Source organism: Topomyia yanbarensis, chromosome 2, assembly GCF_030247195.1.
Source record: "Topomyia yanbarensis strain Yona2022 chromosome 2, ASM3024719v1, whole genome shotgun sequence".
NCBI lineage: Eukaryota > Metazoa > Arthropoda > Insecta > Diptera > Culicidae > Topomyia > Topomyia yanbarensis.
In genome coordinates, this window is record NC_080671.1 from 458,336,123 (window position 1) to 458,353,270 (window position 17,148).

A 17,148-nucleotide genomic window follows, 5' to 3' on the forward strand; every position below is an offset into this window, starting at 1 on the left:
ACTGATCGTTCGTATAAACTGTTTCCGCAAAACAATCGTTGAATGGTCGTAAAGGTTCCTTCTCCGCAAGTTTGTTTGTAATATCTAGCATGAGATCCTTTTCATTACACTCCTGATTCAGAGCGGCCGTAGTATGTGCTTCAGACAATAACTTCTGGGTAAACATTAGTTATTAGAATTCATTGTCCCATAACATTTCTTAGAATTTTTATTACATAGAGAATTTTAGCATATTTGAACAAAAAAATGTCTTATTCAATTCAATAATACAATGTTTATTGCTCCAAACGGCAAAATTGATGGTATGAGCATTTTTTTCATTGAAACAATAATTAACTTTTAATCTCAATAAACATTTCCAGTTTGAATAATTTTACAATCATTGCAATAAAATATTTTTAGAAAAGAACGATGTTTGTTACTGAAATGGTTTTATTAAATTCAATAAATAAATGTATTTTCTTTCTAGCAATATATTTTCACTGAATAAAGTCCATATCATTGAAAAAACGATTATTTTATTGCATGATTGCAAAAAAAGTGTAACGTAACTATAATAACAACTAGCGGTGTAAAAACAGATTATTATTTTGGCAACCTATTTACCAACGACCGGTGCGAAAACGGGTGTCTAAATAAAATATTATCGTTTAGCGTAATCAAAATACACACGCATTTGCTTACGCACCGGTGCTGATAGTCTTAATAAATAAAACATTTGTGTTTGAAAGGAAAACTTTACTATTTTGGAAGCCATTTCACAAGTTTCAAAGGAAAGGAAACAACCGATTCCGACTCGATCGGTTGATACATTTGAGCTGGAATCCATGCTGAATCCATTGAGAACTCCGAACCGATTCCGAAATGGTTTGGCTGGGTGGAGGTGTAATAATATCGGCTATTTTGAAATGTCTATGCAAGCCGCTGTCAATTCAGTAGAACTCAGCCACCAAACGAAATTACGATACTAGCGCATGATATCCCAACTACATTCAAAAATGTCTTCGATTTTCATAAAGCTTTAAAACTTGAGTTAGACGCCTGCTCTCTGTGTTATACGTCTATTCAATGGCGCGGTTGCGTGATTGATTTATTGTAGGTGGAGCTCATGCGTTGAAGTCGATGTCATCATACTGAAAATCAATGAAATAATATAAATTATTGTGTTGCTGTTAACGATCTGTCTGTCTGTCCGAGGTCGATCAAATTTTCTGAGGTGAACTAGGTCTGAACGCCTCTTGCTTCACAATTAAAAATTTGAGTGTTTAAATATTCTTGTTGTTTTTCGGTTTTTGGTATATTAATTTGAAAACCCTCGAGTGGGCCAATAAAAACCGTTTTTTTTTTAAATTCTACGATTATGTAGCCCCTTGAATTAGTCTAATTTTTAATTTTGCCATTCTGATACTACATGATTTTAAAATATTTTAATAATATGAAATATCTATTCGCCAATATGTATTGCGAAATAAACCCGTAGTAAATTTATATACAGTACATGGAAAGTGAAACAATGAATATGAGAATGGGAGCTTCAAGGATGTTTCCCGGGAAATGTGATTCAGTAGTTCAGATTCAGCTCAGTGATGACATTACTAATGTCTACCACGACTGCTACGAACGTCATAGGCATGTCATCGCTGACACACTTGCAACAAATAATATTTATTTAACTTAATCAGTATGAGTTATTGAGTCTTTCTGTTAACATGGGGGGGGGGTGTAAATGGAAGGGAGGGGATGGTGATCAATATGAGGTGTAAAACACCCAACCGTATATTAAACTTTCCATTTATGACTACACTGAAAATAATCTACGCGATAAAATCATATGCAATTAAACATCACTTTCATATGCGTTCTCATGTGAAAAAGTAAAAGAAATGATTTCCCTTTGGATTTCACATGAAAATCCATTAAAGAGCATTTCATATAGCCTTTTTAATTAAAGTCAAACAAATTCCACGTGACTACGACATATTTATCCATTGAATGTTCATTGCCATGCTATCGAGTCGTAAAGTATGAACTTTACACATGACTTTCGCATGAAAAACATGTAGTGAATGTCTACATGTAAAACAATTGATTTAACCGATTCTTCTGCCAATGAAATGTATAAGTAAAACAATGTGATATTCACGTGTAGTTCATTTGTAAATTTTAGTCAATGGTATTTCTTATGACGTTGATGTGCTTTTCACTCTATGTTCGCATGAATTTCATTTGAAAACCATTTCTAACACTCGAATGGATATTCAAGTGGCAACCGTGTGCATTTCTCGACAAACATATGAATACAGTCAACTGTCAAAATTCTCTTTGAAAGGAAATTCCGGACAAATCGTTAATGGCCAAGCACAGTTCGTAGCAGTTAATGAAAGAGAAAACTTTTCTCTATTGTTTACTACCAACACCTGGGATTGGCGATCAACGGTTTGTCTGGGATTTCCACTCAAAGCGAATTTCGACAGTTGGCTTTTAGGCCCTAATCATATGTTTGTCGAGATTTCATGTGTTTGTGGATTGAAATAATTCAATGGATTTCCACATGATGTTATCGTGTTAAGATTTTTCAGTGTAGGGTAGTAAAAATTGGATCGGTCATCAATGAAGAACCAATGTGACTTTTGTTCTGGTATATGTCCGGAACCCGAGACTTTCGGCATTGTAGGTGGACAATACGAATATATTCCAAGAATCTTAGATTGCTTATCAGTCATCTAGACCTGCGAATCTAAGTAATTTGATGTCTATTTCAAAAGATTTTCAACCTCTGAGGTATTACGATTGTATTGGTTTATATGAGACATTCCTATGTGACCGCAATAACCGATCTGTAACTCCATAACCAAAAGTCAGAACTCAATGAAATTGAATAGCAGGTAATGGGAGTATTGAATCTATCATTTAGTATCGCATGTAGGAATCGGTCAAGTATTCACTGTGCAATAGGTGTGACATTAACTTAGGAACTTGGCGAGTTACCAGGGGTTGTCAAAGCTACTTAAATCGGCCATTAGTGATCTAGATCCGCTAGATGTTTACTCCATTTTAATATGTATTACATCATTCGGACATCGTGATATTACCAGTTTATACGGGAATTTACTGTGTGACCACACTCTTCAGCTCTGGAACCGGAATTCGAATTAACTAAAAACTCAATAGCATATGGGAGCGATTTACCGTTCACTTGAAACTAAGTCTGTGGGAATCAGTTTAGCCGTATCTGAGAAAATTGAGTGATATTTTTTGACACACGCAGGCAGGTAACTAAATTGAATGGTATGGCCAAATACAAATTTGTATTTGGTATGACATTCGGCCCTCCATGCCTCGGTTGCAAAGTTTGAAGTGATTGCATAACCTTTTAATATGGTATCCCCGCGTAAAAAAAACCTCAATGTAGTAATGTGATTCTATAACATTTCAGTCGTCCAAACATGGTGTCGTCTATGTAAGGATGGCCGAAAACTCGGAATCGCATCTGCGCTACTGCTGGACGATATGTTACCACATTGAAGGTGACATCAAAATGATCGAAAAAAATATATTTATAATCGATGTATATATATTTATGATGAAGGTGACATCAAAATGATCGAACAAAAATATATTTATGATCGAATAGAGACGGTTCAGTTTCATTTGGAACCTGCCAATTTCCCAGCTCATGCGAAATTCTATCAGAGCAAAGCGTTAGAATAAGGTATTCGTATAAGCTATCTGAACATATATAAAGTGTTGTCAATTTCGGCAATAATCTCCAAAAAACCCTTTTTTACACATTTAAACATCCAAACCTTAGAAACTAAGCATCAGAGTCAAAAACAAATTAGTAGCGTTCTGTCTAGGTGTTAGGTCTTTCGTTTGAAATTGGTTTGGATAAGATCGATTCAGTCATTGCTGTGAAACACGAATGAGTTTGTTCAATACACACACAGCCATACAGACTGCCCAGAAAAATAATTAATTTTTGAAAACTCAATCGGCCCACCCCTGAGTCGATTCCTACTCCCACCAGAAGTACTTGTACCAAACTTGAAGCAAATCGGACAAGTCTAGCTAGCGGACCAACGTGCCTGAAGTTTTTATGGGATTTTTCGACAATTTACATGGAGAATTCTATTTTTACCATTTTTTTTGTTAACCATTTTTGTTAACGACCTATTGAGTCAATTTGTCAACAGTTGTTACGGCATTTAATTAGCAAGGGACTGGAAGGTGAAGTATATTTTGCAATATTTAGAGCTATAGTACTCAAGGGAGAGCAAGGAGTTGAAGGGAGAAAATTTAGAAAAGCGTGGAAGGATCATATATGCAAGCTTACCGTGATGGGGATCCATCGTCGCAGCTTTGGGTGAAAGCTGCCGACACCGTACAAATCAGCAACACATGTGACCATATATCACAAACGCTGAGACAGTCACAATAGTCGATAAAATAAAATCACTCAGGCAGGCAATTGGTGAGGGAATAAACAAAACTGGCTCATTCAATGAGTTTCAACGTCGCAAATGCTTAGGGAGAAAGTTTAGTGTGGAAGTTTACCGTGACTTAACTTTTTGTCGGTTCCGACAGCATGAAGTAACAAGTTACTTTATGCTTGTCCGGACATGCCGTAGACTCAGGTGATTCGCATTTCTAATGCCAAAAGACCCTGACTCCTACGGTAGCAGACAAAAGGTTAAGTCGCCGGTGAGGTCTAAGCTTGCATATATGATCCTTCCATGCTTTTCTAAACTTTCTTCCTTCAACTCCTTGCTCTCCCTTGAGTTTTATGGCTCTAAATATTGAAAAATATACTTCACCTTGCAGTCCCTTGCTAATTAAATGCCGTAACAACTGTTTACATGGAGAAACCCCACTAGCTCGCATTTTTGCCGCTAGGTGGCACTGTATGCATCGTATTATCACTGTAAGTGAAAATAAGTAAGATAATTTAATTGCCTACAACTTTGTCGAAGACTGCTAGTCAATCCGGCTTTGTTAAAAGAAGTTATTAAAGAATAGGGGACATGAATATGCGGGAGGTAGATGTAAAGGGTGTCAAATCTGTTCTTCAAAATTATGCAACAAGACTTCACTTACTATGATAATGTTCTGTATGTACCTCTGTCAAATTAAAGCTGTACTTATTTCCCGGCCTCTTCATGGTCATTCCGATAATCCAGCTGATCCTTCCTACTTCGGTTCATTTGATGATCGATCGTCCATTAACCTCCATACAACTGCCGAGCTATGAGAAGTAGTCCAGTAAACAAACTCTCTTGTTGGCAATACATGCAGCGATGCCGACAAAATTTTTCGATAATCTGGCCTCGGGAATACCTTATGAAATTGCGCATTTTCTGATCTTGAAAACTTGGAGCGGTGGACTTTTCCTACTGAAGACGAACTGGCACGAGTAGAATATCTGTATACCAAAACTTGAATTCTTTGACGTCCAGTTCACAAACTTGTGTTACTGTCGATTCTGGATGGTGCGCAAACATCAATGTATTCAGGTCATTTATTTCGTTCTTCGCGGAGGAGGATACTAGAGCTGAACTTAACATCCCGAACCAAAAGTGTAATTAAATTATTTAATTTAATTATATTTTGAATTAATATCACACATCACACGCAGAAAAGTTTTGACGAACGAGATGCGGCAGGTGGCGAATAGTTGTCATTAATATAGCGCATTGCGCACATAATAAGTGCGACTGAAAGTGCGGAAACGCGAATAGAACTGCGCTTTTACATTCAATCGCCTTGGTGTCTATTACGCACTTATGTATTATCCAACGAGGAATAAGTGCGCCTCATATATGAAAACGATTCAATGTAAAAGCGCACTTTTATAAGATAAATCGCACTTTCATGGAGTCCAGTTTTAAATGCCACGAATAATACACTGAAAATAATTTTGTACTGTTTAATATAGCGTTGGTGCGTGTGATATCACAGTAAAGTTGATGTAAAGAGTGATGTGCGTATTTATCAATATAATATTACAGCAAATCGTGTGATAATACAAATATGTCAATGAACAATATCACACTCTAAACAGGAACAATATTTTATTTGATTTACCTTTACGTCTAAATTCCATGTGCATTGGTGAACATCGCATCGACCATCATCACAATTCTTTTTACTGTGTATAGTTTGGTGGTGATTATCTAGTGTACTGATAAGTTTATGTGTGTAGATAATGAATCCGAAAATAAGTATCATTTGTAATTTTTCATATTAGGCAATTTAGGGCGATTAAATGGCGCGTTCTCTGGGCGATTTGGAGGCGATTTAAGAGCGGGTAGAGCGGCAAAAAAATGACGGCGGCAAATGTTGCATTTAAAATAGTCCCCTAATTGCCAGCAACTTGCTGGCAAATTGAAAGGCAATTAGCGCATCCGAGTTGGCAAATAGCCCCCCATTAGCCAGCAACTTGCCCTTTTTGACTGGGTTATTTCACAAAAATGTATAGTTCGCCCGACTCGAGTACTGATACACAACCATGCACTGCTAGGCCCCATGTAAACTGACTTCGTTAAAAGTTTAATAACTTCTTTTAATAAAACCGGATTGACTAGCAGTCTTCGACAAAGTTGTAGACAATTAAATTGTCTTTCTAATTTTCACTTACAGCGATAATGCGATGCATACAGTGCCACCTAGCGGCGAAAAGACGAACTAGTGGGTTTTCTCCATGTAAATTGTTGAAAAATCCCATACAAACTTCAGGCACGTTGGTCCAGTAGTTGCACTTGTCCGATTTGCTTCAAATTTGGTACAAGTACTCCTGGTGGGGCTAGGTATCGACTCAGGGGTGGGTCGATTGAGTTTTCAAAAATTCAGTAACCGCCCATCACCTGGATTGCCACAATCCCTGCACTATCCACGATACGACTATGCAATAATTGCAAGGACGCACTTCGTTTCTCCATCTTCATTGAGCTGCCTTCACGTTTCTGTACTTTGGGCATAAGAAGCCTCCCGTCATGTGGTCTTTTTCGCCCTCATTTGAGCAGAGCAAGCCCTTCGGTTGCTTGGTTCAGTCTCTAGCAATGTGTCCCTTCTCCCCACATTTTCTGCACAGATCAGATCTGTCCGGGCTTCTACAATTTCTTGCTTGATGACCGAAACCTAGGTGCCTGAAACACCTCTCTATTTGTTTAGTGGCTCTAGGAATTAATCGTAACGACCACACCGATCATCCGATTTAGATCTTACCGGTGGACATAAGCTTGTTGGCAAAAAGTGTATCACTGCTGTCTGTCACACTGTACGCCTTCCTCATCCTGGTTGATATTTGCTCTTTCTCCAGGTTACATTGCTCTATTAGCGCGCCCCTCCCTTCGTCTTCCGTTGTGATCTCGGCAAGATTCCTGCAGCGGACCGCTGCTTTCTGAGATAAAGCCCTCACATTCGCTTCTTCTACCACCGCTTCAGCCACGAGTTCCCGATAGGCCGAGTTCTTGATCTATGGATATTTCTTCAGCTCGAACAGCATTTAGTCTTTCTGAGTGCGCATGATTCTTATAACGTTCTCCCCCAGTTCCTTCTGTTTGGGATACTCTCTCACCCCTTTGAGGATCGCAGTATACTCGCCGTCTAGTCGTCTAAGCAAATGAGCGTCTACCCTATACTTCTCCTGGCACGGCCGAAGGTTTTCTTTCTTATTTTTCTTCCTTTCCTCATTTCTTTCTGTTTTTTTCCTCCTCTGTATGAATGTATGTATGTATGTATGTATGTGTCAAAGAATATCACCAGTTTTTCTCAGAGATAACTGGACCGATTTGTACAAACTTAGTCTCAAATAACAGGTACAACTATTGATTTTTTATTGATCGGTTCCGGAGCTATGGGTTGAAGAATAATTTCATATAAACTGATACCACCATGATGTTCAAATGATGCAATACATATTAAAATGTGTGCAACATTACTTCATATTGACTCCGATTTCAAACACAGTTTTACAAAACTGATATGTACATTATCATTTTTGTTTTTGTTGTGTTTATTATTAGTATTCTTTCGAGAAACTTGTGATTTATGATGACGGTTCTGCATACATCTATGCATGACAAACAAAACTCCATCCGGCACCGATTCCCGCTGGCCAACTTGGTCAAAAACGGTAATATTTACCAGAAACTGAAAATCTAGCTAACAATTAGGGTACAAGTTAATATAAATTTGATTGAAAATGTGTCTTAAAATAGTTTTAAATGAAGGTCAATATAACCCGCTAACACCTTATTCGTGACATTTTTTGTACTGCCCTTCAGGAATGTCCGAACATTGTAAACTCGATCGAAAATCGTTACTCTCTATGAAAAAGGGAAAGTCAAGAAATTCCAAACTTCTAGGTGCAAAACTTAAAAAGTTATCGCAATTTGAAAGTTCATTTCGGGTCATATTGACCCTAACACCTAAAGAAGGTTAACTGTTTCTTTTCGAGCAATGTCGGTCGAATAAAAGATTTCTTATAGTCAATCGCAATTAATCGTGTAATTAGAAGTGTTTTACCGTACATGGGTCACTCAATGCATTTCACAGTAAGGTGCAACGAGACTTGTCTGTTTCTTCTGTGTATAAGTAACAAAGTAATGTAAAAAAATCGTCTTTAAGTAAAGTAAAGCGATTTATAGCTTCTGGGCTGATCAAGATGACAACGTAGACCCTGAATTGAAATTGCTAGAAAATTTAAGTTGTTCACTTCGCAATGGTCTGGCATTTGAATCTTCCACGTCTTCCAATTCGATTCTGAACTTTCTTGGTTTATTATGCAGTTTGTTAGAACTGTTAGCAATGATTTTCCTCTCCATTTGCTTGTGACAAATTGCGAAGATCTATTCCGAATTCTGCACATAATTCTCCCATGAACTAGCTTTCAGCATCGTGGATTATTGAGCCTTTCATTTGCTGAAGATTTTGTTGGAATTGACGACTATTTTTTTCTATTTAGATTTATATGTAAATTTATCATTGCGAGTAATACAATCACGCCACGATGCTTATCCACAAAAACTCATACAGCATATAAAAAAATGAGAAGATAAGTTTCGCAAACAGAGGACGCTTTCGAAAAGTCATTCCAGTTCATTCCAGAACGATTTGTCTCACTTTCAACCGGGTCGTTCCATTATATCTGCACCCTTTAATGTGTCAATGGCGTATGAATGACACTACGATACGTCATGATGCAAAACAACTCACGCCGATAAGCACCAATCGGTAGAGCCTGAACAGAACAGAAAACGTAAAAGAATGCTATCTCACACGTTGGTGCAGTTCCCCGTAAATGATTCGCATGTCCCAGAGATCGTGTGCCTAGTCTAGAGGTAAATGGGTGTGAGTAGTACAACCGATTATGTTTCGATGGTGCCTGAGAAAGTGTTGTAATGTTTATCGAATTATATTTTGCTTCTTTTATGACAACGCCGTAAAACAAATTTACTGTTTCGAATTCTGTAGAGTAATCTTATTGTTTTTTTATGATTTAAACGATCATTCAGCCATTTTAACATATATTGTAACATTGTATTGAAAATACAAATAAATATGATTAGACGATCCACATACTACTATCAGGGTGTAGCAACATGATCATTTATTTAGAATAACAATTTATACATATTTTCGTTATCCCAAATAACCAATCAAAATTTGGCGTCGATTGGTCTTGACCTGACGACGCATGTTGCTTTTGAAATTTTTATGGAAAACCTACTTTAGCATATTTTTATTTCTACAGACCACAGTCTTACCAGGTTTTACTGCATTATCCATATTTTTACTCAATAGTAGTCCTGAAACTACATAACAAATTTGCCAAGGGAAATACTGCACTAGAGTGTCTCTGAATAAAGCTATTCAAAGTTCGATGGTTCAAATTAGAGGATTTTTTCTTTCCAGTACTTGACAAGATAAGAAATATGTTAGTTATTCTAATTTTAAACTTTTTTCTATCTATAAAATTAACAAACGAATCTAAACAACTAATTTAACAAAAAAATCCAAAAATTTTCAGAAATAATCTAGTACCTGTGCTAGTACCATACTTCCTTCGATAAAGTTGTTGACCTTTTTTCTGGAGAATCCATCGATAAAATTAATTTTGTCTCTTTTAAACTAGAAATTCAAATGTAAAAAGATGGGTGGGTTATGTCTAGGACATAACCGGAGTGTCGTGACTACTCGTTTGACTTGTAATTCAAATCGAATGATACTCAATGAAATATGTGGGAATGTTTCAAGTTATTCTTTATAATAATTATGGTGTTTCTGAAAAGAACCTTTGCTGTTGGCGTTTGCGTTGATATGGGATGCTCTGGATTCTAAGCTCGTTGAGACATTCATTCGTGAAATGACCAAACTTCATATTCCATCGGAATCTTTTCCCTAGCATACAAAAATGAATCACGCTTAGCGAAAAACTAGGGGCGGGTAATGTCCGAGACATAACCGCGATGATCATATTCTTAAAATTCTGTTTGTATCTCTTTCAAATGGCTATATTTTAAGCTTTAAGTTCGATTCACAACGGATTAGCAATCCGTTAAGTAGAAGGAAAGTTATTAAGGTTCAAAATGTACGTAACGCTTTCGCTAATATGCACTACTATCGCTTTCTCGCTCGTTCTCGTGCCGTGCATGAGCCTTTCCTTTCCGTCCGGCTTCTAATGGCATAACCAAAACTAATATTCCGGCTTTCCCCCACCAACTGCTCTCGTCAAGCAACCCAATACGAATAATCATAGGAACAAACATGTAGTGGACCTATATTTAAAAATTTTCATTATTTTATTGTTCGGTTGGTGCACCATATTGATGGCTCTGTGCGGGATGGGCTGAAAATTTTCACTTTTCCGAGTCGTTTTTGAAAGATTTTTCAAAACACAATTTTTCCGTTGATAATGAATGTCCTAAATATTCCAAAATTTAATACAACATTATAACAAATATTTTCGACAAAATGCCGAAGAAATTGATTAAACACATTCAGTACAACAAAAGATGTAAGCGTTCAAAACTTTATATCATTTTTCTTCCGAAATTTTTGATAAGGGGCCCCTATATTGAAAGGTAAGTCGTTAGTCACGACAAAAAATTTGACATGCTAATTTCCACACACGTATTTGAATGAAATTTTCCATTGCCTTACAACCTCCCTCCCCCTTTCCACCCGGCTTGAATAACTATCAATCTTGATGATGCTGTGCGGCGGGGGCACTAGTTTTTATTATAGTGGAAAATTTAGGTTTGCGCGTTTTTCCCAAAAGTTTTTTAGCTGTGCGTTTTCAAGGAAGTTGTAGTTGAATTCAAAATAAAATAGTTTATTTCTATTGTCAGAGATGGACCTTCCAACGAAAACTAGTCTGGCTCGCTCTGAATCGAATTGTATGGACCAACCACTGCTTTCACAAAATCTGTTATTTTCAGTAATTGAACATTCTACACAACTAGTCACAACTATTTCCAATCAGCGCAAAAATCGAAGATTTTCATTCAGTACAATAGCAGATTTTCACTTTTAGAAAAACAGGCAACATTCTGGCCGAAACGGAGCACCTATATCGAAACGTTAGAAAACGTTCGATTTTTGTAAATTGAATCATTACACTAACCTGTCTACAAATCACACAAATAACTTTTTTATTTTGTGCCATTCTACTTGAAAGCGACGGTATTGTTCACAAGTGGCTCACTTACCATCCAACGCCCTTGGCAAGCCAATTTCTGATGCTTGTAATAACAAAATTTCAATTTCATTCTTTGTCGATAAATTGATGGCCCTGAAAAGGGCCTTTTGTTTGGGCAGTGTTCGGAATTTACTTGGAGCTGGTGTATATGGTAATAGTTTTGGTGCCATCGAAGACGGCGTGATTGGCCAACTCTTCTAGCAGCAGCAAACGGACGACGGTTTGAATTTTGCGGGAGATGCTGCAAACGAACTGCTGCATGTTGATGCTGCAAACGAACTGATCGTGAACAACAGCATGCTGAGTTTTTATACCTGACTACAGCACAATGTAAGCTCGTCCTTTTTTGTGTTGTCCTCAATATGTGTTTTTCGTAGCTCCACCCCTTCGTTGGTCGACCACATATTTTTGATAAAGAACAAAATTGAAATTGTGTTTTCAATACGGAGGTTATCGAACACTCAGGGTAAAAAGAGTAATGTAATACGGTACCTTGGTAAAATTTTTGAGAATTGAAACCTTTTTTGAATGCACCTAGTAAACACGAAACTGTAAACAAACAAACAAATGATAACTTTTTCTTTTGTGAAATACGTGAAATCGACGATATTGTTCACAAGTAGCTCACTTGCCATCGAACGCTCTTGGCAAGCTACTTTCGGATGCTTGTAATAACAAAACTTCAATTCGATTCTTTGTTGATAAATGGCCCGTACCAAACAAACCGCTCGTAAGTCCACCAGAGGAAAGCCTCCCCGCAAGCAGTAAGCAATGAAGGTCGTGTAAAAGTACCCCAGTCACGGTTGGCGTTAGGAAGCCTCATCACTACTGAACAGAAACTGTCGCCCTGCGAGAAATTCACAGCTATCAGCAATCGAGCAGGCCTAAATTGTGACCCAAAATAAACCACAAACCAACAAGTTCTTTTCAGGACCAGCCAATTATATTCCAGTAAGATATAAATGAAATTTTCGTTTTCCATTGCCTTACAACCTCTTTCCTCCCGGCTTGAATTACTATCAATCTTGATGATGCTGTGCGGCGGGGCACAGGCAGTTTCCATTATAGTGGAAAATTTAGGTCTGCGCGTTTTTCCCAAAAGTTTTTTAGCTGTGCTGTTTTCAAGGAAGTTGTAGTTGAATTCAAAATAAAATAGTTTATTTCTATTGTCAGAGGTGGACCTTCCAACGAAAACTAGTCTGGCTCGCTTAGAATCGAATTGTATGGACCAACCACTGCTTTCACAAAATCCGTTATTTTCAGTAATTGTACATTCTACAGAATTAGTCACAACTATTTCCAATCAGCGGAAAAACCGAAGGTTTTCATTCAATACAACAGCAGATTTTCAGGTTTGAAAAAACAGGCAGCATTCTGGCCGAAAATTTTGAAACGGAGCACCTATATCGAAACGTTAGAAAACGTTCGATTTGTGTAAATTGAATCATTACACTAAACTGTCTATAAATCACAAATAACTTTTGATTTTGTGCCATTCTCGTGAAAGCGACGGTATTGTTCACAAGTGGCTCACTTATCATCCAACGCTCTTGACAAGCTGATGCTTGTAATAACAAAACTTCAATTTCATTCTTTGTCGATAAATTGATGGCCTTGAAAAGGGTCTTTTGTTTGGGCAGTGTTCGAAATTTACTTGGTGCTGGTGTATATGGTAACAGTTTTGGTTTCATCGAAGACGGCGTGCTTGGCCATCTCTTCTGACAGCAGCAAACGGACGGCGGTTTGAATTTTGCGGGCGATGCTGCAAACGAACTGCTGTATGCTGATGCTGGAAACGAACTGAGCGTGAGCAACAGCATGCTGAGTTTTTATACCTGACTACAGCACAATGTAAGCTCGTCCTTTTTTGTGTTGTCCTCAATATGTGTTCTTCGTAGCTCCACACCTTTGTTGGCCGACCACATATTTTTGATAAAGAACAAAATTGAAATTGTGTTTCCACTACGGAGATTATCGAACACTCAGGGTAAAGAGAGTAATGTAATACGGCACCTTGGTAAAATGTTTGAGAATTGAAACCTTTTTTGAATGCGCCTAGTAAAAATGTTTTCCACTTCACACCAGTTTGTTTCTGACCATATTTGCAATTTGCGTACTGAAATAAATCATAATTTAGGGTTTAACATAAATTGCTCTCCAGGGAGAAACAGTCCATGAAACAGAAAATGCAAACTTATTCTTTGAAATGATTTTGGTGGCCCTGAAAAGGGCCTTTTTTATAATGATACAAGTGAGTTCTACCTTTTCAACTTCCAAATCCATACAAAGTGCGTCCCTGCCGCTTCAGAGTATAGACGACATTCATTGCCGTTTTGCGCTTGGCGTGTTCAGTGTAGGTCACGGCATCTCGGATGACATTTTCTTGCACACCATCATCATTCGTAGATTAAATCGAAGATGCATTTTACACCACCACGACGAGCCAGACGCCGAATGGCGGATTTGGTGATTCCCTGCATTTTATCACGAAGAACCTTGCGATGACGCTTGGTACGGGAACGCAAACATGATACCGCTCATTGTACCGTCCGGACGAGCATGTTGCTCGTGTGGTAAGCGAGCACCCACTGATACAAAACAAGCTCGCGTGACCTGTATATATAACATTCCCGTATGTAATGAAACGCTTACATGCTCCTTTTTGACGGCTCTGCGTGGGATATGCTGGCAAATTGCGCATTTTCCTCGCTGTTTTCTGAAAATCCTTGTTTTGGTTTATTTATAGTAGTCGCAGTAATTCCGAAATTTAATACGAAATACGTGCACAAATTTCCGATCAGATAGTGCAAAAATATTGCGATTTCGTCCAGTAGAACGGAAAATATTCGCATTTCAAATCTGGGAAAATTTCTCAACTGAAATTTTTGAAACGGGACCCCATATTGAAACGTTAGAAGTATTCTACTTCAAAAGCATGTAGATACGCACTTTTCTTTTATTGAAGTGTAAAATTAAAGTAGATATTAGATGAATGAATCACTTACATTTCATGTCATGGCTTTGAGTAAATTACTCTCTTGCAAAAATGCAAAATACTCTCGCCAAACTCGTTTCACTCTCCCATCCATAGCAACCGGATGGGTTCGACTATCAGCACACACCGCCATGCGGGATATCAAATGAATTTTCCCCCAAACAAGCTGCACCCAATCCCACACGACGCTACTGGCGCAGATTCTCTCCGTATAGGCTCCCTTTCTCTCTCTCTCTCACTCTTTCGTTCATGAGTCGTCGTCGTCATCATATCGACGCGATGCCGACGTCGTTCTCAGCGCGCTCACCGAAGTGCGAAAACTTGACAGATGTTTTCAGGCCAGTCGTCGTTGTAGTCACGGTCGCCGTCTGAGAGGAGTTTGTGTGTCTACTACTCTACTTGGTTTGAGCCTCGCCAAAGCAGCCGTCGGTCGGTGTGTGTCCGTCTCAAAATCGAATCAAGTCAGCCTGGGCCTGGGCTCCTGCGGTTGCTGCTGAAGTGGAGTGGAAAAAACCTTGCCAAAGCCACCAAATTTGCTACCGTCCGGTGTTCCGTTTCTAGAATAATGGTCAACTGGATCGATTCCAGTTGTGATTTGTGGGGCTAGCTCGCCCAGAAGAGGACTGAATTGATCGGAAGTGTGCAAGTTTTGTGTTCATTATCAGAAGAGGTTAGTTACCCGTTCAGCTGGAAAAAAGGTAAAAATGTTTGTGCAGCAGGGCGGGGAAGCTTCCAGCCAACTAGATTCGTCAAGAGCTTGAGGTGGCCTATTGTATTTCCTCTGGTTCCAGGCATTTCGAGAGGCTAACTAGTTGCTTGCAAGTGTACAGTGACAATATAGTTATTGTTAATATCTGGAAAGAAAAATTTGCAAGCTCCTAGCAAGCAGTAGGAAAGAGCGAGAAAGGGGGTGTATTTTCCAAATCGCGAAAATTCGTTTCAAGGAGTGTGAGTTTTCCTTCGTCTGTCAGCACCAGCAGCACGAATAGCTCCAAACTTGCCCCAAACAAGTCTTGTGCTTGTGTGAGTGTGATATTCTACCAATTGCGTGCGGGAAATCTGAAAAAAGTCGTGTTGTAGGAAGGAAAATTCGACATAAAGAAGAGGGCTTTTCTCAGTGTTTGTTCTCACAGCAGTAGCGTATGCAAGTGGAAGAGAAAATCCCCCCGACGGCCAGTGTGTGAGAGGGAGAAGTGTATAGTGAGAAGTGGGTACATTTTGGGGCCAGAAGTTAATTGAAAAGTGATTCATTATTGTTATTATTGCTAGCCGAAACTGGGACCACCTACCCACCACCCACCATCGGTGTGAAAGATCAACGTGATTAAATCTTGCATTGGAAAGGTTCAATACCTTTACAACATTATTCAACCAGCCGGTTCTGCGGAATCTAGAGTAATCTCTCTCGGCGCGCGCTAGTCGAGTTATTTCAAGGTAAGTTTACAAATATTTACTCTCGCCAGTTCCGTTCCCTCGGCAGTTTCATCTAATTTGGCGGGTGCAGCTAAAACGAGGAAGAAGCAGAAAAAAATAAACTGCCAAACCAAGCCAAGCATAGAAAAAAAAATACAGGAAAGTAAACAAATGAGCCGGTTTCCTCTGTCTGTTTTTCTCGATAAACCGCAGGCAGGGACTAGCTCAGCCGTCGCCGCCGCCACCGCCACCAGCAGCGGATCGGGATTCGTGGGACAAACAAACGAAACAAACAAGGGAATGTGAGTGCTGATTAAAAGGCAGCTAGGCGTAAGGCTGTAGAACATTGAACGTGATTACTTGTTCTTCGGGTTTAAGCCGAGCGTTTCGTTTTATTATTAGCACCGAGCATTGCGAAGTTAGTGCAACTTTACCGAGAAAGAATATGTACGTTGTGTTGTTGAAACACGCAGGAAAAATGGTTGCAGCGGTTTTAATTTGAAGTTGGAATATGGATCATTATTTGAACAATTTTTAATCAGTTATACTCTAAAATACTGATAGAAATAATTAAACACATATATAAAATCACTTTTTCAAAGTGATCAAAATTTTTTAAACTTGGTAGAGCTTAATTACAATTCTTTTCGCCCGTCACATAAACACCAAATTTGATTGAGCCTACTAGCCTCGTTCAGACTAGAGACATAAGTGCATAGGTTTTTCCGGCCAACCCCGCTCAGCAGATCTAGGAAATTTCTTATAGGCTCCACCAGCTGATCTGAAAGTCCTGAGGTCATTACGCTGACGCCAGTTCCAACCTCAACCAAGCTCTTCTCATATTAATTCTCATTCTTCGTTCTTTCAAGATCAGCCCTCCATCAGGAGTTCCCCTAGTCGCCTAACTGTACGAAGCGAACAACCTTCCTCGTAAGATACTGCTATGATCAAGATGGTCTATGAACGACGTTATCCAAATCGTCTAGTTGACTAATTGTTAGAAAATATCCATTAAATTTAGTCACCAAGTTTTCCATAAACA

The 17,148-nt window shown here is 38.6% G+C and overlaps 2 protein-coding genes across 4 annotated transcripts in view; one reads left to right on the forward strand and one right to left on the reverse strand.

Moving 5' to 3' along the window:
- Positions 1-4,172: 4,172 nt before the first annotated feature.
- The window catches only part of LOC131685894 (uncharacterized), a 227,930-nt gene continuing 214,954 nt past the window's right edge, over positions 4,173-17,148 (reverse strand). The window contains exon 2 of the mRNA XM_058969914.1: positions 4,173-4,220. Coding sequence (XP_058825897.1) covers positions 4,206-4,220 — 15 coding nt within the window. The 3' untranslated portion in view covers positions 4,173-4,205. The remainder of the gene's footprint in view (positions 4,221-17,148) is intronic.
- LOC131685892 (1-phosphatidylinositol 4,5-bisphosphate phosphodiesterase) overlaps positions 15,028-17,148 on the forward strand; it is a 179,333-nt gene continuing 177,212 nt past the window's right edge. The window contains exons 1-2 of one of the 3 annotated variants that reach the window (XM_058969912.1): positions 15,029-15,900; positions 15,963-16,127. The gene's annotated coding sequence lies outside the window, so the exon portion shown is untranslated. Of the gene's footprint in view, positions 16,128-17,148 lie in introns of all 3 variants that reach the window. The other 2 variants (XM_058969910.1, XM_058969909.1) reach the window with 2 other exon arrangements.